Source organism: Lutra lutra, chromosome 13, assembly GCF_902655055.1.
Source record: "Lutra lutra chromosome 13, mLutLut1.2, whole genome shotgun sequence".
Taxonomy (NCBI): domain Eukaryota; kingdom Metazoa; phylum Chordata; class Mammalia; order Carnivora; family Mustelidae; genus Lutra; species Lutra lutra.
Genome location: NC_062290.1, coordinates 59,030,025 through 59,057,154, shown reverse-complemented (window position 1 = coordinate 59,057,154; position 27,130 = coordinate 59,030,025). Strand labels below are relative to the sequence as shown.

At 42.9% G+C, this 27,130-nt stretch overlaps 1 protein-coding gene across 9 annotated transcripts in view; it reads right to left on the bottom strand.

The window, feature by feature from the left end:
* Nucleotides 1-27,130, bottom strand: part of UNC13B (unc-13 homolog B) — a 231,265-nt gene that overhangs the window by 17,072 nt on the left and 187,063 nt on the right. For 7 of the 9 annotated variants that reach the window (XM_047698627.1, XM_047698628.1, XM_047698629.1 and 4 more), the window contains 13 exons: nucleotides 22,611-22,657; nucleotides 19,881-19,959; nucleotides 17,589-17,663; nucleotides 16,888-17,107; nucleotides 13,510-13,737; nucleotides 12,764-12,905; nucleotides 10,189-10,358; nucleotides 9,610-9,725; nucleotides 9,123-9,286; nucleotides 6,186-6,336; nucleotides 4,356-4,424; nucleotides 2,875-2,964; nucleotides 2,407-2,535 (listed from right to left, as the gene is read on the bottom strand). In XM_047698627.1, the coding sequence (XP_047554583.1) occupies nucleotides 2,407-2,535; nucleotides 2,875-2,964; nucleotides 4,356-4,424; nucleotides 6,186-6,336; nucleotides 9,123-9,286; nucleotides 9,610-9,725; nucleotides 10,189-10,358; nucleotides 12,764-12,905; nucleotides 13,510-13,737; nucleotides 16,888-17,107; nucleotides 17,589-17,663; nucleotides 19,881-19,959; nucleotides 22,611-22,657 (1,680 nt within the window). Of the gene's footprint in view, nucleotides 1-2,406; nucleotides 2,536-2,874; nucleotides 2,965-4,355; nucleotides 4,425-6,185; nucleotides 6,337-9,122; nucleotides 9,287-9,609; nucleotides 9,726-10,188; nucleotides 10,359-12,763; nucleotides 12,906-13,509; nucleotides 13,738-16,887; nucleotides 17,108-17,588; nucleotides 17,664-19,880; nucleotides 19,960-22,610; nucleotides 22,658-25,097; nucleotides 25,121-27,130 lie in introns of all 9 variants that reach the window. The other 2 variants (XR_007122116.1, XM_047698633.1) reach the window with 1 other exon arrangement.

Sequence of the window (27,130 nt, the reverse complement as noted above, 5' to 3'; positions counted from 1 at the left end):
TCCCTTTCCTCACAGCCATCACTGCCCCCCTACCACCACTTATTTAGTGCTTATTAGGTGCCAGGCACCCTAAGAACTTTACGTGGGTTATCTCATTTAATCCTCCTAACTGCTCCATTGGGTGGAAATTACCATCATCTTAATTTTACAGAAGAGGAGACTGAAGGCAGTGAGGTTACACGACTTGCCCAAGGTCTTATAGCTATAAACAGTAGAACCAAGAACTGATCCCAGATAGCTGAACTCCAAAGCCTGACATGTAACTACCCTAATTATATTGTTTATATTTCTTCAAATAACATACTCATTCAAAATTCTGTGCCTCCAAACATTCTACTACCTCTATATGGCATCCCTCTCTTCCCCAACCCCTTTCATTAGCCAACTCCTACTCATTCCTCAAAATTCCAGTTGAGCTTTACTTTTTTTGAGTATTCCCTGATACCCGTGGTCTGCTTAGATGCCTCCCCTGTTAAGTTCCCAGAACATGCTCTATGAACCTTTGGCAACTACAATAAAATGCAGTAACAATAAATAATAAAAAAGACAATAAAGTAAATAAAAAAAAAACAATAAATCTAGTAATTTGTCCCACCTACCTCCACTAAATGATGAGCTCGCCAAAAAAAGAGATGTGTCTTGATCAACTTTACATCCCTACATGTTCAGTTTGTTAAGGGATTAAATGGATGAATGAACCAATGACTGAGTGGTTGAAAGAAATAAAAAGACACCAATGGTTTACCTCACTGTAAATAATGAATAATGAGAAAATGAGAGTGAAAAAAGTAAAAAACTGTTGGCAAAATTCAAAAGTTAAAAAAAGTGCCTGAATGGTTTATAAGCCCTCTTTCAAAGTCCAGGCTCATCTCATGCTAGGGAGCAGAGACTAAATATTCAGAAAGACCCCTGCATAGTTGAAAAATCAAAGCTGAGAACAGTGTCTTCTCCAACCAAAGAGAATCTACAGATAGATGACAGAGGAGCCCAGAGTGTGGTAAGTTAAACAAAGGCCCCAGGAAAACCTCCCATGAGCTTCAGAACCAAGGGGAGATTTTATAAAACTTAAAAGGAGGAAGCCTTAAAGATAGGGCTGGTGGGGCGCCTGGGTGGCTCAGTGGGTTAAAGCGTCTGCCTTCAGCTCAGGTCATGATCTCAGGGTCCTGGGATCAAGCCCCGCATTGGGCTCTCTGCTCAGCGCCTGCTTCCTCCTCTCTCTCTCTCTCTCTCTCTCTGCCTGCTTCTCTGACTACTTGTAATCTCTATCAAATAAATAAAATATTTTAAAAAAATAAAAAAATAAAAAATAAAAAAAAAAGATAGGGCTGGCACAAAGAGTATGTTTGGGAATGGGAAGAGACAGTGTGAACAAGATTTTAGTCTCTACTGAGGTACTCCTAGGAAGCATTAAAAATTAAATGTATTCGTCAAAGGGCAAATGTTCAAGAGATTTAAGTTGTCCTCTCATTATTTGCAGTCCAAATCCTACTATCTTTTAAGGTTTACGTAAAATGCCCTTGTTTTAGTAGCTTTTCCCAATACCTGATCAAGAGTGACTTCTTCCTTCTTGGAATCCCTTCAATTTTATTCAGCTTTCAAGGCACTTCTCACAGACTGCTTTGATTAGAATTATATATATGTTTACGAACTGTGAACTAACTGAAGGAGCTCTATGCTTTCCTCATACCTGACTCATTCAATACATATTTGTTGGACTAAAGGGCATATATTTTGCAAGTGCATGGTCTGTAAGAATTATTTTGACAGAAACTGTAATCTAGTAACAAGACCCAAAAAGAAGTCCTGGCTTTGAAATGAGAATAAAAGATACTATTGAAAGGATCTTGAGAAACAAACACGGTTACCAGGTAGTAAGTTAGGATGTCAGCATAGAACAGATGATGTAGCTCAGCCTCAAAGACAGAGAAGAGACAGCCTTGACAGTCAGCTGATGAATATATCTCAGAAGACCATGTAGTGCAGAGAGAAGCATCAGAGGGAAAATTTTAATTTTCACAAGCCGGTAGTTCAGAGAGACAACTACAGATCTCAGAGGAAAGCAGCCTGTAACAAATTAAGCTTGGGAGAGAAAAAAGACTCTAGGATGGACCGAGAATTCACCTACTCATCCTCTAAAACTGCCCAATTTTAGTCACTTACTTTAGCACCAAACTAAAACTTACTGTTGCCACTTCTGCTCAACTCAGTTGTCACATCTCATCCAATGGTCCCTATTAACCCACAAATGTCTCACATGGTTTAGAAGGTCCTCACTCTACACTTTACTCATCCTCAAGAACAACAAGGACTTTGGCCTGAGCTCCTTTCCACCATTACCACAGTAAAGGAAAACTGAGGATCCAAGAGCCACTGACAGTGGATCCCACCTGATCCTGAACCTCTTACCAGCTGGTACTGACGACTGTACAAGTCATGGCAGTTGTTGAAGATATACTCATATGTGGAGTTCAAACAGGCCTTCACACAGTCCTTTACCACTTGGCTGGCTCTTGGAGGGCTCTGAAGTTCTTGCACCTGCCAATTAATAAAAGAAATATGGGCCCATGGTCCTTCCCATCTGAGTTGATCTCCTCCTAGAATTCCCCTCAAACTACTCCATTGCATCATCTCTCAACGGGTCCCTGGACCGTACCCTAGGATGAAATTGCTAGGATATCTGATTAGGAGAACCACGCAGCCCATCCCTATTCATCTACAGTCTTCTCAGAGGTAACCCAGAGAACAGGTGTATGGAAATGTGGGCTTAGAGGTGATGAATACTATAGCTTAAGATTGTACCCAATGATTCTTATTCTTCATGTTCCTGTGGCCAGGTGCCCTGTCCATCACCATCTAGCCCAGTTTCTCTCTTACCTTCATTCTGAAGAAAGTAATGCTGGTCAGCAAATCCACTGTTGACTTTAAGTCCTGAAGCCGCTCAGGGCTTCCAGCAGGGAAATTATTCTGTTGCAAATTAAGCAAATTTAAGAAAGGAAAAGAGAAATATGAAAGCCTTCCCTGCAAAAAGCAATGAAATAAAAAGCTTCCTTAACTGCTACCCACTGGGATTTTCCCCAGGTGAGCTGAACTAAAAAGCTGTTAAACTAAGGTCTCCCTCTTTTTTCTACTGACACAGACAGGCCCTTGCCAAACACAGGGGTTAATAATCCCCAGCCCAGCAAGCAACGCCTCCTATGCCAACCTACTTCCTATGCAATGTGTGAGCATTTGTACAAATGGACACACAGACACACAGACACATATATTTTATACACACATTTTTCTTGGGTGAAGATTCTTACACTTAAACAGTGAGTTCTTCGAAAGTTACAATGTAACTATATATTCTGGAATATAAATGGAGCCACACTACGGACCAGACTAAGATCAAGGGTATATACTTTCTATACAAGGGACCCCAGCTATTCCACTTTCCTTCCAGAGCCAGAAGATGGCACAACTCTGAGCAGAACTGTTTTGGAGTGAGTTCTTTAAGACCTTCCCACCATGCCTCACTTCATTCCCCTTGGCATGGGTTTTAGGAGGAAGCTGCCAAGGAGAGCTGAAGGGAGATGTTGAGCCACTCTCCATTTTAAGGGTTGCTTTTTTAAACGCTCAAATGGCTACTTATATGCCAAAATAAGATACATAGTCAACTCTCCATTATTCATGCAAATGGAGGGCACTGAAATTGCAGATAATTAAAACTCCACTTCTTTTTGACTTTGAGGTTATTTTTATACTTACTTTTTAATGTGGGTATATTGCCTGTTCTGGAAATTCACAACAGTTTAAAGCAAGTAACAAAGCCATTCTAAGAAGATCTAACTTAGGAAGAATTGGGAAACTGCCCGTTTTCGTGTCCTTCCCTGTCCCTGGTATCCACCCTCCTAATATATCTATTTTCTCCTTCCATTCTAGGAATGGACATGACCCCTGCTACAAATCACTTGTTGAAGCCAAGCTATCTTTTCTCTCCCTTTAGCCAGATTCTCATACCTCCCTTGAAAAATAAGGAGAATATGAAAAATACAAAAAAGAAATATAGGTATCTAATTTTTAAAGGGGCATTTCTGGAAGAGATATCCACCCTAATGAGAATGTCATCAGAGAGTCTGACAGAGTGACATCAGTATGGTTGAAGAGCCAACTGCCTGTAAAAAAAAATGCCACACCTGTTATTTACAATAGCATGGTCTTTGGAGTTTGGAGAATCACTGGCCCTGTATGTAGGTGTGATGACAAGGACCAATTTTCCTTGCCTTTAATCTTTAGAACCAAGATTGGACTATGGTTTCTTTAGACAGAGCTTGATATGATCTGTTATTCCATCTCACAGTCCTGTCTTCACTCACCCTGTAGGTAGAGAGGTCAATCCTCAGTGAGTTGTGCAACTGGTCCAGTAGTTTTACAAATCTCTCTTTCTGAAGGTAGGAAACAAATAACAGGGAAGAGAGAAATAATCTGAGTTCTCTAGACTGTAGCAGAAACAGAACCATCTCTGGGTGAGGAGGAGACATTGGTTTAGGGACACATCCTATCTCATCCCTGCCCATGAGAAGAAAGAACAATGTAACAGAGGACTGGGATAGGTGGCCCCTGTTCCATCTGTCTCAAACTGGGGAATCTTTTCACACTGGCAAGGTGACAGGAAGTCCCCAGGAGAGAAACTGCTCTTTCTATATAAGAGTCAACGGGAGATGACTCATGCATCTCCATTCCTTTGGGACTCTAACTTCTCTTAGTCAAATAAGAGGAAACTCAAAACACATTCTCCAACTTATTCCTGAGTCTGTGGTCTCCTGACTTACCTTCAGGCAGCTCTTAACAGTTAAATAGCCACTGTCTACCAGTAATCAAGCAAGGTGATCAAGCAGACCTGAGAGCGTTTCTCTTTCAACCATGTTCCACATCTTTTTCCTTAGTTTATATATTTTTTTAAAGATTTTATTTATTTATTTGTCAGAGAGAGAGAGAGAGAGCAAGCACAGGCAGACAGAATGGCAGGCAGAGGCAGAGGGAGAAGCAGGCTCCCTGATGAGCAAGGAGCCCGATGTGGGACTCAATCCCAGGACGCTGGGATCATGACCTGAGCTGAAGGCAGCTGCTTAACCAACTGAGCCACCCAGGCGTCCCAGTTTATACTTTTTTAATGTTAAGATAAATAACATGACACTATTTTTATTTTATTATTATTTTTCACTTAACATATAATGTATTACTTGTTTTAGGGGTACAGGTCCGTGATTCATCAGTCTTACATAACACCCACACTCACCACACTATTTTGATAGTTGATTTTTATAGAAAAGGTATAATTAAATGTGGGGAATCACATGCCTATAGGCTGTTGGTATAGCACTCCTGGAATTCATATACTGATTATATGACAGATCATTAGGTCTTACGTAAATATATAAAATGGGATGAGATAATGAAACACATATTTGAGTGGCTTAATCAATGATGTTAATTCATCTACATAAAGACTCTATCAAAATAAGGGAAGGTGGTTACTCCCAAAAAACAGGACTCAGAGACCCAGTAGATTTGGGAGTATCAGCAGTGTTATTCCTAAAGAGGTAATCTTTGTGGCTGGTCAAAGATATTTCATCTGGTTTACAATGAACTTATGTCAGGTGACATTCTGAACAAAGATTCAACTTCTCAAGTAACTTAAAACCAGGAAAGGGCATATCCTGGATAGGATAAACAGTCCAAACACTAGAAAAGGGATAGGCTCAGGAATATACTGGTATCTTCACTTAGACATCAGTCTCATATGAGCGTGAGTGGATAAGAGTCAGAGAGAAACCATATAAGGTTAAGGAAAGTCTACTTGTGGACTTGCAGAACTAAGGAACATGATGACTCAACCAAGTTCTTGGCCTAGAGAGGTTCTGCCTGAGCCGAGGTGGTACCTCTGAAACCATAGTGATGCTATTCCACTTTCTCTCATTTATCCATGTCTAAGGAGAGTCCATTAGTAAGTCTATCTATCCATAATGAAATAAGGAAGAGTCTACTAGCATGGTCTACACATCCATAAGGAAACAAGTACATCTATCTAAGTGGCAGCTCTCTGAATTTTAGGCATATAAAATAACTCTATAGTACCTACTGGGAAAAATCAAATTTTATTAACTGATAACAAATGAGTAGGTATGTTTTTACATCACACTCACCCCAAAGTTGGAGGCTGCAAAGCGATCAGATGCAGAAACATTGGTGGAGGCAGTTGTGTGGGCATAATAAGCATTGATGTTGGCCAGTAAGGTGCTCATCACTGCAGGCACACCAGGACACATGTACTTGGATGACAAACATGCAAAGTGCCTGAAAAATAGCATCCTCAGCCTCAAAGACTCTTCAGAGCTTGCAGCGAAAACCAAGTAATTAAAAGAGCTCATTGGTGTATATGAAGCTTCCAATAACCTTGGCATACAAGGATCTTCATAATTGGTTCACTCAAATATACATTAGTGAACGCCTACCATGTGCCAGGGCCTGTGCTATGTGCTAGAATCCAAAGATGTGATAGTCTGGCAGAGAAAGCAAGTGTTAGAAAGTCAATAAGCCAAGGCATGCTAGGCAAAACCTAGAAACACACAAGAAGATCACCTCAACCAGAATGGTTGGGGGCTGGAAGGGATTAGAGTAAGTCTTCTCAAAGAAGAGTTGATTGAACCAAGACTTAAAGGATTAGTAGGAATTAGTCAAATGGAGAAGTGTGCAGGCAAAGGAAAACTGCATTGCAAAAGACAAATATATATCAGAGAGACTGATTCATTTGGGAAACCTCAGTTATGGCCACTGTTCAGGTATTTGATAGAGGAATACCAAGAAATGAGAGAGGAGAAGTAAGCATAAAATAGTTAACAGAACTATTTCATAGATAGATATAGATAAAGATATTTTATATTTTACAGATAAACAGGAGAGTTTATCCTCCATATGGTAAATTTTTTTTAAAAGATTTTATTTATTTGACAGAGAGAGGGAGATCACAAGTAGGCAGAGAGGCAGGCAGAGAGAGGGGGGAAGCAGGGTCTTTGCTAAGCAGAGAGCCCGATGTGGGGCTCGATCCCAACACCCTGAGATCATGACCTGAGCTGAAGGCGGAGGCTTAACCCATTGAGCCACCCAGGCGCCCCACCATGGTAAATTTTAACATGAAGGCACAATGTGATCAGACTCGTTTTTCAGAAAGCTCCCTTTGATGATAAATTGGAAAAGAAGGCTTGGAGAGAGATGAGACAAGGACAGAAAGAGCAGTTGCAGAATTAACAATAATCATTCAAAAAAGAAGCAATGAAGCACTAAATGGAACAGAGAAATGGTTAAGAATACTGATTCTACAGCAAGGTTGTGTTTGAATCTCAGCTCCACTATTTACTCAGTGACTTTGGATAAATTTCTTAAGCTTCTCTATGCCTGTTTTCTTACCTGTAAAATGAGAAAGATAATGATACTCCCTCACACGGTTAATATGAGAATTAAATGAGTTAAAATTCATAAAGTGCTTAGACCAGTGCCTGGGATATAAGGAAATGCACAAGGGAGTTGTTATTGTTATCATTATTATTGTGCTATAGTAAAAGTGATGGGTTAAAAACATTTTAAGGAGATACGAATCCAGGTTTCAGAGTTTGGATGTTGGGAGTTAAAGGGGCAGTAGTAATTATGAAAGAAAAGTTTAGGCTGACTCCTAAATTTGTGTGAACACCTGCCTAGAAAATTATTCCACTTACTAAAATAGGAAATATAGGAAGATATCATATATTTGGTGGAGATGATGTTGATTTGGAATTTAGCCATACTGAGGAAGCAGCTGACAATGGATCTGAAATTCAGGAAAAGGTGTGATCTGGAAAAAGAAATTGGGAGTCCCTAGACTATAAGTAGTGGTTAAGGTCATAGGTTTGGATGAGATCATAGAGGAAGAATGAACAGAGTAAGAATTGTAGGGAGGCATTCTCAAAGCTCATTCCTCACCATATTTCTTCACTCCATCTATAATGAACTTCTTGTAATTCCTTGAATAGTCTATGGTCGACTGCATCTCAACACCCTAGCACATGCCTTACTGGAAATGCTCCTCTACCTTTCCTGTATTTCAAGACTCAGTTCAAGTGTCAAGTCTTTAATGGCTTCCCTCACATGCCTCCCCTAAAATTTTTTTTTTTTAAGATTTTATTTATTTATTTGACAGAGAGAGAGCTCACAAATAGACAGAGAGGCAGGCAGAGAGAGAGGAGGGGAAGCAGGCTCCCTGCTGAGCAGAGAGCCCGATGCGGGGCTCGATCCCAGGACCCTGGGATCATGACCTGAGCCGAAGGTAGAGGCCTTAACCCACCGAGCCACCCAGGCGCCCCTCCCCTAAAATTCTGATGCTCTCATAATACCCTGTTATTACTTCTACCATATTATATTGTAATTGTTTGTTTAATGGTCTCTCTTTCCCACTAGACTCAATTCCCCAAGCATAGAGGTCCCATCTTATTCATCTTTGTATTCTCAGCACCTAGCACAACATGTGACACCTAAAAGGAACTTGATAAAAGTTTTTAGAATAAATGAAGCACATCCAGGGCAATAGTTACCCTCTGTTTACCTGGGGCTGCTTCCTGAACACAGCTCTAGTGGCAATCTCGCCAATATACAAACAAAACCTCTTCTCATAGCAGGCAAAAATTTCCAGCATAGGAGTCTTGGTCAACTCCAGACACAGTGGCTTTCCCTATAGTTTAATGACCTCTCTGATATCCAGGCCAATCTATGAAAGCTTGTCCATCACACACATATACATAAGAACACATGTGGTATCTCCTCAGGCCTGTGATGATTGGGCAAGTTTGTCCAGGCATATCCTCTTATGTCCTTTGCCCTTCTTATCTCTGAACTGTCGGGGAGACAGATAAATACCTTCTCCCTGAATTCCTGATAAATATACTCCCTTTTTACATATATTTTCTTTGCCTTGGGGGCAAAGACCCAACTCACCTCAGCTCAGGAAGGAGATCAACAAATCACTGCATACTACCCCACTAAGGACCTGTTCACCCTTCATTAGCCTCCCCGAGAGTTAGCAGCCACTTCCCAAAGCCCCAGGAGAGCCTCACGTCATGGCCTGATATATGGACTCGATGCCATAGCGCATGGCAAATTCATCCACAATTTCTTGGGCAGTCTCATCAAAGTACACCTTCCATGCATCGTCTCCTCGAGCCTCAGGAATCAGGACTCCTCCACTACCCTGAATGTCTGTGAGGTAATGGAAAAGGTTCTGCAGGAGACAGAGCAAAGGAAAGAGTTAAATACGTATTAAAAACAAAACCAAAAACTGGTGGTAAAGTCCAGGAGAATGTGAATAGGGTTCCAAAGAAATTCTGTCTTTCAAGTCATTACTAATTTCTCATGTGGCCCCAGTAGGCTGCTCTTACATTAGTGAAAGAAAACTAAGGCTGGGACTATTACTTGGGCCATCTGGGGTAGCACAGTGAATAAAAAAGAGGGCTCAGATCTTCAACCACCCAGCAATCCCATTTACTGTCAAGGGCCCTTCCCAGCACAGCTTTCTGATACCCCACCTACAAAGGACTAGCTCACCTCATGGAGACACGTATACTGCACATGATATGGTGCTACCTTCTCCTCCCCCTTGATCTCCACACTGATTTGTAGTCGGATAGCCCCTGAGACAGCTGATTTATCTGTCCTCTTCTCTAGGAATAAAAGAAGACGGAGATTGACACCACTGCAACTACAGAGAACACAGACATCCCCCATCCCAGCTTAACCCAAGGAAAAAGAGGACTGATCCAATCAAAGGTTCACCTAATAGGGTGAACTTACTCCAGCAACCACATTGTCTACAAATACCCCAAATATTCCCCATAGAAATTCTCTTATGCCATTAAGAGAACCGGGAGCTAAAGCCATTAGAGGTGAGCATGAGGATTAAAGGGCCTTCTGGAATCTGAAGAATGTCCAGCCAGAGTGAGTGCCAGCCACTTCCACACTTCTGTCCCCCATCTCTACTCATGATCAGTTCTCTGCAGGTAAGGCAGACTCTATATAGAGGAATGCTTTAGGGACTGAATGTTGGTTTTAGTAGATAGGCTTTTCCCTAGATTTTTCACTCATGCTGTCCCTTCTCAGCAACTTTCTCTGGTCTTATTTCCTTACCCAAGTTGTACCAGACATCCATCTCGCCACTCAGTGTCCGAACCTCTATAATGGTTTGGCCAAGGAAATCATCGGATTCTCGCTTCAGCCGCTGCTTTACTCTTGACTTGATGTCATCATCCTCATCCCATACACGTACCTTAATGCGGTCAGAAGAGTTGTGGCACTCGCTGTGAGAGAAATAGGCAAAACCTATTAGGGACCAACCAAGCAGCACCCATTCCTAGTACTTCCAATTTCCTCCCAAAGCTCCATCAACTGTACTTGAGGCCCTGCAAAGGAAGAAAAGGAGTCAGGGAACAGTGTACTAAAGTTCCAAGTGAGTCAAACTATCCTAGTCAGCCTGGAAGGCTGTACATACCATTATCCAGTCCTTATTCCCTTGACACAAAGAAGGGTGAGAGGGGAAGAATAATTAGGGACAATTCTGATTTCCTGTGCAGCTAGCTGTTATCAACAACATCAACAGGTGGACAAATGTCACAGATCCCTAGGAAGCAATTGCTACTTCCCTTCCCAGAGTCAGTAAAGGTGCTAACGTTCATGATATGTCCATCTGGTCATATCTGCTTAGCTTTTCATCCAGCTACCCCATCTATCTAAGTATGTGCTTGCTGAACTTCAATTACAGTTGAATTGTCATTTTTCTCTATGATGTTTCCTTTGGAAAAGGTAGTTTGGCCAGGTACCCTCCCATGTACTCCTTCCCTCGCAGGGGCTTACTGGGTCCTACTGCCTCATATTTGTACTTGATAGAATTTGCTGCTTTTTCCCCTCTGTATTCTCATAATATCTTTGCACATTTCATTAAAATACTATAGTATAACCGCTGGTCTACTGAAAAATAAACATATCAACAAAGAGCTTCTCAGAAGCAGGAATTGTCTTACATATTTCATTTTTTAAGATTTTATTTATTAGAAAGACAGAGAGAGAGAACAAGCAGGAGGAGGGAGAGGCAGAGAGGGAGAAGCAGACTCCCCGCTGAGCAGGGAGCCAGAAATGGGGCTCAATCCCAGGACCCTGGAATCATGACCTGATCTGAAGGCAGATGCTTAACCAATGAGCCACCCAGGTGCCCCATGTCTTATACATTTTAGACACACAATATCATCTACAGTGTTGTGTATAGAATAGGGGCTTAGGAATGTATTTGCTAATATGATCTCCCTGATATGAGGAAGTTGAGAGGCAAAGTGGGGGGTTTGGGGGGTAGGAAAAGAATAAATGAAACAAGATGGGATCGGGAGGGAGACAAACCCTAAGAGATTCTTTTTTTTTTTTTAATTTTATTTTATTTATTTATTTGACAGAGAGAGAGATCACAAGTAGGCAGAGAGGCAGGCAGAGAGAGGGTGGGGGAAGCAGGCTCCCTGCTGAGCAGAGAGCCCGACACAGGGCTCGATCCCAGGACCCTGGGATCATGACCTGAGCCGAAGGCAGAGGATTAACCCACCGAGCCACCCAGTTGCCCTCCTAAGAGACTCTTAATCTCACAAAACAAATTGGGGGTTGCTGGGAGGAGGGGAGGAGGGAACGGGTGGTGGGGTTATGGACATTGGGGAAGGTATGTGCTATGGTGAGTACTGTGAAGTGTGCAAACCTGGCGATTCACACACCTTTACCCCTGGGGCTAATAATACATTATATGCTAATAAAAAAATTTAAAAAAAAGAATGTATTTACTAAATGGATAAAAGCAGCAAAATGACTATACAGTCAGTTTATTTAGAATTAATTTAGAATAAACTGAATTCAAGCAGGAACCACTCAGATTCTCAAAGAAATAGGTGCTCCCCCCAGTAACTATTACCTCTGGACTGGAAGCCAATTGTACTAGGCCCCAATCCCTCACATGAGTTCTCTCAGGAGCCAATAGAAGAAGGTCTCTACATAACCAGCCTGCTTAGCTAATTCAGACTCTTAAGTCCTGGTCCTTGGCCATAGGGGTGTGACAAAGCGTCCAGATTCTCCAAACATTATTCCATGTCCTAGATTAGAGCTTGCAATTTTTCAACAACCATCCCTTACTATCTTAAGAAATAGTCTATAAGAAAGTGACAATGGGAAAAGGAATAGGGGTAGGAGCGGAGGCAGGAAAAAAGCAGGGCCTTTTAAGGGAAATGGAAACTTCTCCCGATTCCAGATTTCCATCTTCAAGCCAGAATTACCCAGTTGTAGGGCACAGGCATTCCTTCCTAACTCTCCAGAAGAGTCTAATCCTTCCTTGGCAGGATGGAAAGGCTGAGAGGTACACAATAGGGTGGTCAGTCCCTGGTTTTGTCACTGAGCAGTAGGAAAATCTTTCTAACTCTAGAAAAAGCAGTATGGAGTGCCCAGGGTCCCCTTTAATAGCCCTAGTTAAGACAGGGCCTGGATAAGGTAACCCTGATATAACAGTCCATGAAAGAAACCCAGGAAATAAATGGCTGTTGCCCAACTGAAGCCTGTGAGAAATGAGTTTTCCCCAGTGCCTCTGCCCCATCCTCTTAGGGTCCACCCAAGAATAATACTATTTAATGCTGCTTCTAAAGCACATACAGTCCCAGGTAAGACAAAGCCCTCTGTGACTTACAAATGGAACTTCTCTTCCCAAACAGGATTCAGGTTCCCAAAAATAGTCTTGGTACGCTTCTTGGTTTTGCCCACTTGCACAGTCACGTAAGGGTCACTGGATCCTGTCTTGTCCTTGGCTTGTAGGCCCTGGGCACACACCACTGCAACCCAATTACAGAGGAGGAAGCTTTAGAGTATGCTCCAGAAATCCAAAGTCTTCCATAGCACCACTCGTATGTTCTCCATCTTAGAGCAGTCTCTATCTTCTCCTTGCAAGGGAACGCTAATCTCAATCTTCCCCATCTATGCTTAGTCCTGGGCCACCAGTCTTCCTCTCAAAGCTTGGCCCAAGAATCCCACCTGCTCACCAGAGCCCTAACTCACCACTTACCCCTATATTGATATATACATGGGTTAGCCACACCCATCTAACTAGTAAAACACTAGTTTAACTATTCCCTGATCTCCTACTTATCTTGTTTCCCCCACCCCTACCTCTTACAATATGAGACTGTTAACTAAGTACATAACATCAGATTGTTATCAAATCCTTCATTATCATTCCTGTCACTTGTAGGTGGTGCTGGACTTGCTCTCCCAGTACCTGATAGCACCATGGTCTAGAAAAGGAAGGCCCTCCCTTCTCCCTCAATTCTATCCTCTTTCTCTCTAGCCCACTGCTCCCTCAAATTCAGGATGCTTCTTCCTCCATGTTTCTCCCCACAGCCTAGGCCTTCCTGTCCTCTCAAACTTTTGCCTACTCACCAGTGATGGTAATTTTGGCCGACCATTTGGAGGTGCCATCCAGTACACTCTGCTTCACTGTTTTCATCTGTTGCACATGGGCAACTTTGCTCACAGTAAAGACATCTCGGATAACCTCAAAGATCTCTGGCTTATTCCGCTCTCGGATCTTCATGCGGTCCTTCATGGCCATGATTATATTCTGGGTCCGGTCCTCAGCTCCATGTTTAGAACTCTTTTCTGCAGCCCCTGAAGAATGGCCAGAGACAGAAAGTAAGGTAACAATAGGCCACCCACCAGACTAAAGGTAAATCTGAGGAATGGAGCCTGGGAGAAATCACTGAGAAGTGGAAGAAGCTTAAGACTGGGATGGCTCTAAGAAAAGCTAATCAATATGGGACCTGCTGAAGTTTAATGCCTGGCTAGTGGAATTTAAGCACCAAAAACTTGATAATTATTATGGGGATTTATTATGCTATTCCACTTAGATATATGTTGAATTTTTCATCAAAAAAAAGAAAGAAACAAAAAAGTGTAGCTTAGCCTGAAGTTGGCCTTGTCTTTCTTCTACCCCACATGGTGGTTGAGAGGTACCTTTCAAGTTGAAGGCCAAAATACCACCAATGGGTATCTCAGTTATCAGGGAGGGTGGGTGGGTGCACATGACAACTCCACCAATCTCATCCAACTTCCAAGCCATGATACAGATCTCAGAGTTCTTCACCACACACACTGGATTCTGCCTCAGGACTCTAACGCCTTTAATCTCAGAAAATACTATAGTATGGTAAGAAGAGTATGGCCTTTGGAATGAGACAAAGTTGGATTCAAACCCTCACTCCACCACTCCTGTAAGGACCTATTTAGCCAGAGTGACTCCATCTTGGTTAAAAGCCATTTTGTCATTTGTGCAATAAAACTTAAACTGACCCTGCCCCCCCTCCCCTCAGAGAAACTTTTACTGGGAAACCAGTAAAATATGGTCAGCTAGATCCTAATAACAGAGCCCAGAATACAAGGCCAGGTCGGCCAGTTCCTGATAACAGAGCCCAGAATACAAGGACGAGTCGGGCCAGGTGGAGACATCCAATCAGTAAGAAACACACATACTTTTCCTCTAACCACCAAAGAATGTAAACCCTGCCGTTTGGGTGCCAACCTTGAGCACCAATTCTGACCAGAGTAATAGGTTAGGTCAAACAGCTATTATAGGGTAAACTGTAATTCAATTGGCCACCTGCGTGTGACCTAACATGACTATAATCTCATTGGCCACCTATGTGTGGCCAGACTTTTGCTCTATAAAAGGTAGTCTGTAAGATGGGGAAGGGTCGCTCTCTTCAGAGGCGGCCCTGACCGGTCAGTCAATTCTTGAGCCTGTAAGCTGGGGGTGGTCACTCTCTTCGGAGACGGTTCTGGCCAGTCAGTCTAACTTCTAATGCTTGGCATAGAATAGAGCTTTGCATAACTTTAACTTGTTTCAGTCTTATTCCCCATGGCCGATCAGCCTGACTTCTAATACTTGTCATAAAATAAAGCTTTAAATAACTTTTACTTTGTCTCAGTCTCGTTTCGTTTAATAACGGAGCTAACATCTCCTAGCTGGGTAAACCAGTTTCTTCTAAGAAAATGGCACTTAACTCTGGGGATTGTAAGAAGCTTTATGTTGGCATATATAAAGCATCTGGCCCAGAGCCTGACACCTAGCAGGAACTCAAATAAATGGTCACTTTTATTGTTATCAGCATCACTACTACCCCCGCAGAGATGGCGAGGGCCATCTTCACCAGCTCTGACCCCAGACAGCTCATCTCAGAGGCTAACAGGTTTTCCCTACTACCCTAAGGACTGTGGCAAAACAGACTCCTCTGATGTATTTCACCAAATGGGCTTGTCAGAAAGGCCCTCTTTTACTGGCCCTGCAGACTGGCTCTTACCTCGCTCTGTTTTCCAAAGGCCTAGGCCTTTTCTGTAAAACCTGGAGCAAACATTAAGGCCAACATCTGCATCCTAACCCTGGAAAGATGGCAAGTGGATCTTCTGTCACAGGAAGCCCACAGTAGGGCATTTCATTCCACTCTAAGCTTCACAGAAGCTTTAGGCAAAAGATATTTTCTGATAAATGAAAAATGACCTGGGCTGCATCCTAGTCTTTCCATTTAGCTAGCACATCCCATACACTGCCACCTCCTTGAACTGGGACCTCTAGAAGGCCCTTGAGAAAAAGGTAGATACCCTTGCTACAGAGCAGCATTTCAGAAGATTTCCATCAAGCTACCTATGCAGTCTGTCTGGCTGCTAGTTCTCAGCAATTAAAGCAAGAGTCTGCTGGCACCTGTGCTTGTAACCCCCTTATAATGGGTTTGGGAAAAGTCATCACCAGCATTCATATTCAGTCTTTTCAAGGCCCCATCTCTTCCACTGACTTTGCTGTAGCCATGCCACAGGTACCAATTTAGGGATCTTTACAGAAAGACATTTTAAAGGAACAATTCTTTGAGACCTCTCTCTGGGCACCATTTATGTCACATATCTTTCCTTGGGATAATGAAGTGCTTATGAGTCTAAAGGTAATCTTCCTTTCTCCTCCTACCAATCCTTGAGGCTTTCATTGCTATGGCTTGGCTCTGAGTAACACATGGAAGACCTGGAGGGGCAAGAAAATATTCTCTCATATCCCTAACCCCTGCTCCTCCTAAGGTCTAGTCACAGTGGTACAAGCCCTGCAGGAGCAGAGCAAGGAGCAAGAACTTGGAGGGTTACCAACTCCTTTGACAGAAACTTGTTGCTTTTCCTGCTCCTATTCGCCCCACTCCATGATGGCACCACAAATCATGAATTTATTCAGGGTCTTAGGAGTTTGGCACATTCTCCTCTGGGACCTCTGCCTGATCCATTTGACACTTCTCTTCCTGGCACTATCTCTAAAAGCTACATCTATAATCAAGGAAAAAGTGCTGCCTTCCCTGGCTCCTAGGGTCTATACTTGAAGACGTTCTTCTCTGAGGCATGGAACCTCATAGAACTCTCTCTTATTAGTTTTGGTCCCCAGTGAAACATGCTCTAGTCATTTGAGCAATATGGCCACTACAGTGTGTATACTACTCAAGCAGATTCTGGGATTATCTGAATCCCAGAAGAGATCCAGTTCTGCCAGAGGGCCACAGAAAGCTCAAAAAATTTTTTCCTAAAGGTGCTTAAGAGAGTACTATAAGACCTGTTATTTGGAAAGGTAATGCCCCTTGACTCAGGACCCTACTTTCTCTGAAAAAGAAAGAGCTTCACAATCAGGTAAACCAGAGGAATCACAGCCTAGCCATTGTAGCTTTTTGTTGAAAGAATATTTTGGAGAGGCCCCTGCTGTCCCTGCTCCACACCCCTCACCACAGGGGCACTCACGCTGCAGGCAGTCGGCGTTGAGCAGGTCCTGGCACTTCTCATGGCACTTGACTCCACACTCGCTGCAGCGCATGCCCTGCCGGGCGATGCCCCAAAGCAGACCTTCACACTCATAGCAGTAGGTTGGGGTAGTGGCCGTCCAGACCTCAAAGTTGTGGGGTGTAGTGCACGAGATGGGGTAGATTAAGGCCTGCAGAGTTTTCTTATACACATGGGATTTCTGAAAGACACACACCCCAGCACCCCCCAACAACTTTAGGTCTCTGCTGAGAGATATCAGAACTGAGATCCTTGCAGGGTAATACAGACCCTGGTTTCTCCTCTGGCAATAAAGGAGATGTGATAGCCAAGACTGGAAGAAAGAAGCCCCACTATGTCATGTGCTCCTGGTCATCCAAGAGAGATCTGACTTGAATGCTGTATCTGAACCTTTTCCCAGCATTCAAGCCTCCTAGGGAAACAGGGTGCTAGCCCCACCATAAAACCCTGAATTCACTGGTCACGTACTCCAACATGAGACTTGGTCTTACCTCTGTTCTGGTCCCATGCCTCTTCCAGTGTGGAAAACTCAGACCAAAGCTTTTTATCTGTTTCTTTAATGATGTTGTGCCCAACACTCTTGAATGCTCAGTTAGTATGGCTATAAAGATGATAACCAGTTTTTAGGCCTGTGGACTCATGGAAGCCCATGGGTCACTTACCAGCTCTTCATCCTTGAGAGATGTGCGTGTAGCCATTGCAGAAGTAATCCCTGCCTTCCGGGACTGGACCAATGACTGTGAGAGAAGACCTGCTGTCAGCCTTGGCTACTGCCAAGGGCTGGCAAAATCCTAGGAAGGGAGTTTCAGTGACCAAAGTGACTTAACTACTTGACTTAGTACCTTCTCTCTAATTGAACTGCCATTCACAGGAACTACCCATGGGTTCTAGGTAACACAAGTCCCAAGTTAAGATCCAAAGCATAAGGCCCTCGGGACTGTTCTAACAGTATTAGAATGGCACTTCTCTTACAGTACCTATCATCCAAAGAGTTTCTCTTTCCTTCCCTATTGGTAGCTTTCCTACCCCTCATTTATAGGAAGGCAAAGGAAAATGACAAGTTTAGAATTACTGTAGGAAATAGTCATTAAGAACAGAATACACTATGTCAGAGTCATATTTAAGAACCATCACTGCAAATGATGCCATGCTATCGTTTATCCCTGGGTACCACCTCACACCCACACAATCCCAGGCAGGTGGCTATAGAGGCCAGCAGCCCAAATGAGGACACTTGGGAAGTGAAAGGGCAATGTAACATCAGTCAATCAAGACAGCGATTAAGCCTGAGAGCTGGGACTGCTCTGCTAGCCAAGCTGTCATGTAGAGGAACCTAATGTATCTACCAAGCCCAGGCTTTAGGAACAGCCCCTGAAGAGGCACATGGTTTCCCTAAGGCAGTGGCTATTGGGCAGACAGGAGATACAGTATCAGCCTAAGCAGGGGAAAGAGTTGGGAGCAGCCCAGGTGGTTTGAGATACGGATTCTTACGAAAGATGGAAAGGGGCTCTGGAGTCACTCACCATAGCCTGTGCAGAGGACAGCAGAAAAAGGAACAACATGATGTTAAAGCCACCCCCAAGAGCACAAAAACACTTGCAGAAGCAACTGAGAGGTTTTTCCACGTAGTCTAATCAATGTGGAGGACAACATCCTAACCCCTTCTTCCTCTACCACTAAAAATTATCTTCAACGCACCCAGGTGTCCAGGGCCTAGAGCTTCTGCTCTAAGAAAGAGTCATGCCAGAAAGTGAAATATAGGCAAGGTTAAAAGATGAGGATGGGAGCGGGAAATGACTAAGACACTGTTATTCAATTAATTAAGCAAAGAGGAGCTGATGTGCAAGAGAGATGGGGGTAGGCAGAGGTGGAGAAAAAGTAGGAAGACAAGAAAAAGGAGATGGAAGATAATGAAAGTAGTAAAGAAGAGATGACCTTAGAACCTAATCCTCATCCAACCAGCTTGATGGTAAGTGGAGACGTACATTAGAAAGAAAAAAAAAATAGAAAGGAGAGATACACATGCAAAAAAAGAGAAAAAAAGAGAGAGAGAGAGAAATGGCAGAGGATTAATCCCATTCAGTCAACTAGGGACAGAGAAACTGGGGGGTGGATTGGGGGGAAGAGCAGGGAATGAAGGAGAAATGGGAAAAGGAGTGGATAGAAAAACAAAACAGACTGAATGGGGGAGGGGGAAGAAAACAGGAACAGAAGATAGTAATAAGAAAAAGGGTTCAAGTCTTACTGAACTTCGAGCTTTAGAGCTCTAGGATTCTGGGAATGCCTGGGCCCCACTCTACCCACACTACCCACTAGTCCATGGAAAATTCTGAGTTGATCCTGCCTCAGGAGGCATCACCCAAGGTGGGACCTTCTAGTTATTCTGGATGTCGTGAGATCAGCTTTAACTCCCAAGCTTGTTTCAATTCAATTCCACAATTTTTTTTTTTTTATCATTATCTCTCAGTGCCAGACACTGATTTAAATACTAGGGACACAGAAATACTCCAGAAAAATCTATCTTAGGAGGAGACTGTCACTTGATCTCCAAGGAGTAGCATCAGTCATGCTCATTATACACTAAATGATCTAGCTCAGTGCTAGGCAGTTATATTCACTTCTATTCTATTCTATAGAGGCAGCTTCTATTCCATATCATCAAAGAAGGTTGTAGAAAAACGTAGAGGAACAAGACACCTAGAGGACAACTTTGGAGCCCAAGCTATAGTTCCAGGTTGGAGTTTTAGCTAATGAAGAACCTGCGACTCTAATGAGGGAGTAAGTTAGAACAGGTCCAACTAAAGTCTCATCACTAAATCTCAATAAAGCTTTAGATGAAACATCTTCAGTCTAATATCTGATGCTAAATGGACCATAACCAGTCCTAATAACATGCCAAGGCCTATTGGGGGATACCCCAAGCCTACAGCCTAGGTCTGCAAAGAGTCACTCACCAAATCACTGACAAGCGGCAGTGGCTTCTTTCTGCGTAGATCTGGCATGCTGTCAATGCCATAGAGCCCTCCAGCTGGCCTGAGGAGAGAAGAAAATATGTCAGGACCTCCAGTCCTGCCTTGTTACTGGCAGATTCAGTGTTCTATTCTCCTTGCTCACTCTGTCTCCAGAGGAAAATTTCTACCATGTGTCCCTGAGAGGGGTAAGGAAGACACAAACCGAGAGAAATAAAGCCATAGAATGACGATCAATGGAATCTGCTCTGAGGGTGCCCTTCTGAGTCTCCTTCCATAGTTCTGGCCAAAAATCGAGAGCTCTTTTATACCATTACAGCACTTCAAGAAACCTCTGTTTATTTGAAGGCCCTTGGTACTCCATAATGCAAGCAGGGAACTGGTAGTTAAGAGGGCTGCTCCCCACACTCAGGCCAGAGACACTGCTCCCCTAAGATCAGGGTTTCCTGGTCTATGCTAGAACAGAGCCCATAGGAATGGCTCTACAGAAGAGGTGCTGCATTAGTAAGCAAGACTGCTAATGACATGTAGGAGATAATCTTCCCCATCCTGAGTAAAAGAGTCACCAGTTCTGTCCATCCAAGCCTCCTGAAGAAAAAGGGTCTCCACAGAAAGAGGAGCTTGCATAACCAAGTGGAAGCAGGGAAGGTGCTTCCTTCAAAAGGCCACTTAGAGAGGAAAAGAGACCATTCAGGAAGGAAACAACAGAATGACTCTGAAAGTCTGGCCTAGCCCTATGGATACTTAACAGGGAATGGGGAAGAAAAAAAAAAAAGAAATTACAGCTGGAGCAACTGGAGATTTCTAAAATTTCTATACCTTTTCTATTGTTATTTTGTTGTTCTTTGCCATTTCTTCCAAAACTATATACAATAAAAATAAAGAGAATGTCCTAGAACACCACTCTCACAATGAGATAACCTGGATTTTATCCCCAACTCTAATTCACTACATGTCCTCCACCAAAATTACTTCCTCTCTTTGGGTCTTGATGCCAATTCTTTTTTTTTTTTTTTAATTAACATATAATGTATTATTTGCCCCCGGGGTACAGGTCTGTGAATCATCAGGCTTACACATTTCACAGCACCCACCATAGCACATACTCTCCCCAAGGTCCATAACCCAGCCACCTTATCCCTACCCGCTCACCCCCCAGCAACCCTCAATTTGTTTCATGAGATTAAGAGTCTCTTATGGTTTGTCTCCCTCCTGATCCCATCTTGTTTCCTTGATGCCAATTCTATAAAAGGAATGAACTACAAAATTTCTCTGACATTTTGGAAGCTGTCATTCTGAGCCTCAATGAAAAGAACTCATGTACTTAACTTTAATGAAAACACGGAAACAGGGAAGGTGGTAAGGTAGTTGGGTGGTGTATCATAACCGGTCTGAAAAGGGATGTTGAGAAGAATAAATAGGTACTGCCAGCTAGCTATATAGGCAAAGAATGAAGCCATGAATTAGGTCAAGGCCAAGAGCTGCAACAGGCAATCTGATATGTTGATTCCTAATAAACTAGCTTCCCAAACACAGGAAATGAACTTTGCTTTCAATTAGACTACCAGACCTAAGGAAGTTCTAAACCTGTGACAGCTTCCAAGGACTCAGCTGAAGGAAAGGAAAGACAACAACTGGGAGGCATTTAGAAAATTACTATACGGCCCCATTTAAAAATAGCTTTAAAAATTAAAAATAAAAATAGCTCAGATATGTTTGTCATGTACGTATTTTCCAACCATTAGAAGAAAAAAGCTAATGTCCTGAAGAAGGGTTGTAGAAAAAGCACCTGGTACCACAAGTTTGTGGTTAATTCTAAAAACTACAGTATGTACCACTTAAGCTTTTTACAACATAAATGGGCTTCAGACAACAGAAAAAAGGATAGTTCATTCAAATAACCAACTCTTGATTTAAAAAGAACAAATCACAAGGAAAAGGAGCATGTGAACACACAGTAGAAAACTTTATGATCTGCTCTTATTTCTTCCCTGGTCATGATGAAGAGGAGGCATCCACTGGGAACTCTCATGTCAGAAGGCCTTTACGGGACAAGGAGAAAAGGAAGATCCTGAGAAATAATGGGTAGGGAGAGGTTGGGGGGACAGGGGTAAACTCTTCCTCTCTTAAGAACAGTCAGTTATAGGCAGCAGTTGAGCCGCTTAAAATGACTCTCTGCTGCAGTCACATGGGCCTGAGACTCCCAAACAAGAAGCACAGACAGAACACACTGAGCTCATAAGGGATGCTACTTATGTCTTGACTAGAGTAGAAGGGAATAAGTAGGTGACTCACAACAGCTGAAGTCAGGACAGAACCCAGAGAGTAATCTAATCGACCATGCTTATAAACAATGCAATAAAAAAGAACTGTGTCAAAGGTAGATATTTTTCTAGTTTCCTCTTTCTTCTACCTAGAGGGTATATAATTACTAAGATGCAAAGAATCGGAAATTCTAGAGGCAAGGATAGAGAAGCCCCAAAGCTCCCTTCCCAGCTCCAGGGGAACCACTCTATAAAGCTCTCTCTTCTGTCTCTGAGGGATCAGTCTGCAGAGTTCTCTCCTCTCCCCAGAAAACCAACCAATCTGTATAGCAGAGCCTCTTCTTCTCCAGGATCCAACTGAGGAAGCTTTTTCTACTGCTTCCCAGGGGAAAAGCTGGAAGTTGAGTGAAAGCCTGTAAAATCCAAGGAAATCTTGTAGGGAATCACTTACCCTTCTGGGAGCCACTGAGGCAAAGAGGAGTGACCATCATCCGGAATCTTTAAAAAGAGATAGGAAAAAAGTTAGATCCTAGAAAAGATGGTAGGCAGTCATCTTTCTTTGGTCAGGCAGTGAGCAGTAAAGTAGGAAACTCAGAGAAGTGTAGGTTACATACAATCTGTGGTGACACAGCCAGACTGATGTCTAAGCCAGTGCCCTGATCAGCCAGAACAAAAAGCAGGTTGTTGAAATGAGCACTACTTTGTCTCCCTTCTCCCCAGTGAATAAGAAGGATATAAAGTCAAGCTCACTGAGATCTCAAGGCTAAGGTTCACTGGGAGTGTGAGAGGTGCCAGAACGTCCATCCCCCTCATACACTTCACTGGTATATATAACAGTAAGTCAAAGCAAAAAAAAAAAAAAGTCCATTTGGGGCTTCCAGGCCTCACCTCACTCACTTAAGCAAAAGGACAACTTCATATAGAATCTTCTTCTAGTTATATTCCTAAGTTCCCTTTGCCGTCACAGAGTGGTGACTTGGTCTTTCTAGATTCCCATTTCATCTTGTGATTTGACTTGGCTTAGGTTCCTTGAAGTCCTGACTCATAGACATTCTACATTTGATAAGCTCTCTCTCTATATATAACAAGAGAACCCAGGATAGATTTGATACTTAGAGTCTATCTTCTGGTGGACATTATGAGCTCTATAATGAGAAATTGAAAACTGAGGTACCAAACAATTCAAAGAAGAAAGTTTGAAAACAGTTTTTAAAGGGTTCTCCATAAGCAAATGAACAAACAAACCCACAGAAAAAAGTCCTTTAAGCAGTGTACAGAGCAAAGTTCCAAAGCTTTGGAACTTTCAGAGCTCTCCAGAGAGCCAATGGTAAAGGCTGTTTAGGCTCAAAAAACCTAGTGCTAGCAGGTCTGGGGCTTCCCGCCCCTTCCTTGTTCCCTTCCACCCGCCAAAACTTTCCTGACTCCTAATACCTGGGCTCCAGCTAGCTATCCTGGAACAAAAGGGCTCCAAAGCAGGGAAGGCAGAAGTAAGGTGTTTAACTATGTACAGGGGGTAAAGTTTTGGGAGAGCCACAGATGGGAGAAGTTATAGATAAAATTAGGCAAGACAAAATAGAAAAGGGAGAGTTAGGACAGCCGTGGCACAGTTGATGTAAAAGTGGATAAGAATTACCCTGGGTCAGCAGTAGGCTCAAGATGAACTTTGTATTTAAGACCCTTCTCAGATTGTCTGTATTCTAAGAAAGCCTATCTGCCTGTTTCCTATAGCCCTTCATGAACCTATTTCACCTTATCTGGCTCTTGCCCTGGTTCTGTGGGTGGGATAGTACTGGCAAAAGGAGAACCAAGCCCAAAAGGAAACCAGAAGTGGTTGATATACCTCTCCTAAGGTTGCTTCTGAGGGGTAGCTCTATCCCTAAATCCCCAAATAGTCCCAAATCCCTAAATCCCCAAATCCAAAATAGTCCACTGTACTGAGCAGATTTTTATTTCCTGCCTAGAATTAGATGTTTGCCAGAAACCACAGACTTTAAGGAAACAAAGTCACAAAAGGTCTCTGGGAACCAGGTTCAACGAGCTCAGATCATACACATTTCCTATGCTTAGAGGAGGTAAAGGGTCTGCTAAAGTCTGCAGACAAAGCATAGAGCATGCACACAGAGGTACTGAAGGAGGACTGAAAGAGGAGATCCAAATAAAGTACCTACAGCAGATATATTCATAGACACAACTTATGCCTGAAGGAAACACATGGTGGTCACGGATCCTGCACATAGGGTGATAAAACATGTGCACACACCCATTTGAAGGATTCAGTGTTCCCCATGGCTGGAATCATAGGCAACAGCAAACCCTCACTGTCTTCAAAAACCAGTGCTTACGGGCACAAAGCATTAGTTATACTGTGCATTCACATGGCATGGGGGAACCACATCACAGGTCTACAGAACCTTGTGCTCACAGAGAGACCAAGAAACCTTTTCAGAAGCACAAAGCACATTCACACTTAGGACCCCAGGCAAGAGGCACAAAATGCCCATAGCAACTCCTGCTCCCAAATACAAAGTGTATGCATGCTGGGCTCAGCCAGGGTTTACAGCATATGCCAACCTGCAGCAACAAGCAAAAAAATGGACAAACACTGTGTAAAGTAGAAGAGGGGGGCAATCAGTGTTTGGGGTAGTCAAACTGAGTACAAGTATAAGCACACACATGCTACATTGAATGTGCACCATGCTGGCACACACATTCTCACACTGTGCTCCAGGGATGTCTGTACACGAGAACGGAGCATGCTTACAAACTGCTTTCAGGAAAAACAAGACTATCTGCAGGAGCCAAAGGTCAGGGGCACAGATCATACATGTGTGTGCAGGGACGCACACATACACACATGTGCACACACATGCACACCGTGCTCAGGAGAGAAGGGTTGAAAACAGACAACAGAAAGGGCCCAAGGGGCCAGAGGCACAACCTGAACGGCTCCTCGCTTTCCTTCTGCAAGGAGAGAAAGAGCAGGAAAAAAGAGCAGAAAGGTTAGTAGATTCAGTCCCATAGCATGGAACCCCAAGAAAATGCCAGCTAAATCTCAAGGGACATGGAGGAAAGAAAAAGGTCCCCTGAACAGCTGGGCAGTTCGCAGAGCCTAATTTCCAGAATCCCTACATACTATATTGGCTGGCCCCTCCTTTTAGTTTAGAACAGTTCCTGTCTGGCTACTCATCCTAAAGGACAAAGTCTACCTGGGAGTTTCAGTCACCCACTTCCCCTTTCCAAGCTGGCTTGCATGCAATGTCAGGGAAACCAGGGCCACAGATTTTGTTACCAAGGGCCACTCCGACAGGCTATCTGAACTGGGTAAGCACAAAGTGAGTTCCTTCCTCAGAAGCTATATGTACTCTCACCCTGGATCTGGGGTAAGTCCTCAAGCCCCAAAGTCCTGGTAATTGAACCATTTCCCATTTTACCATGCAGGCTTGGCCATGCATTTGCCCAGCAAACCCTGGCCTGTTTCCCCAAAGCCTAAGTTAAGTTAGGACAGGTTAAGGTCTGAATTTAAGGCTAGGACCAGGGTGCTTAAAGGCTATAGCTGGAGGCATCACCTGGCCCCTGCCCTAATAGAAGTCACCAAGATCTAGATGATAAAACCATGATAGCAACCCCAGGCCTGAATATCTATTAAATCCAGAACAATACTCCAAAGGAAATGGATGCTTCCAGAAGGACCTTAACAAGCCACAGTAGAGAAAGATAAAGTCCAGAGATTACTCCTTCTACTCATCAGGCTACATTACCTATTAGGAGACATGGATAGCTCCATAGGTTTCCTTCTCTAAGGCAAGTCCATTCACCTGGACTGAGCAGCTCCCCTCCACTTTCTTTTCCCTCCCTTTTAAAGATCTACTGATATTACATAACAAGTAAAACAGAGAATCATAGAAACTAATTCATAAGTTTCCAATTTTTCAGTTATTTCTAATGGCCTAACGGGTCACCTGACTTGACAGAAAAGTGAACTCGGGAATAGGAATCCTCCAAAACAGTGCAGCTACAGAAATGTGGATAAGATGCAAAAAACACTTGCTGGAATGGGGCCATATCTCTTTTACATCTACTCCCACCTCCCCTACTGAACTCTGCTCTCTTTGAAAAAGAAAATAAGGCAAGGAACACTTTAACTGACCTGTGATTCAAATTAGAAAGGTTTCTATCTCCACTATCTTAAAAATACACTCTATACATCATGTCAAAGTTAAGTTGTGTCTTTCTATTCTTCCCAGAGTTCCCCATAATGCGTAAAAATCTGATGACAAGGCTGTCCGTATATATATATAATTTTACTTTTGTAGCCCGAGGGCTTAGGACATTTCCTAGCATTTGTATATGGCAAAAGGAACCTAAACTTTCAGGACTTAGAAAACAATAGCTTCTAAGAACATGTGTTTTGCCCATCACCAGAGAAAACATAGGTCTCTTAGCTAACAGTCTGTACCATTTTTCAGACCCCAAGGAACTGCTGTACTAGCTCTTCAATTTGTCCCACCCACTGGACAAACATAAGAAAACCTTTTTCTTGTTAAGAGTCAAACTTTTTTGTGCGACCTAACTTTCTAAAATGCCTTAACATTTTTCCACTCAGATTTAGTTTTCAGTTTAAGTGCAATGTATCTGTAGAACACCCACTCTGCCAAGAAAAAAAAAAAAATCCCTGACCCCTAAAAATGACTGCACTCTTGTCGAGAATACATTTTATAAGGAAGTAACATACTTCTTCATTATTAAAACAATCTTAACTTCATTGTACTTGGGAGTCAAAAGACTTGAGATACTCAAACTTATTTGAGCCTGCATTTCCTTATCCGTAAAAAGCAGATAAGACTGCTACCTCCCAGGCTTACAGTGAGGATTCATTTCTTCAACAAGTACTTATTGAGAACCTACTGCACACTAGGCACTGTTCTCAGCGCTAGTGATGAAGCAAAGGGAATGAAACAAGCTCCCTGATCT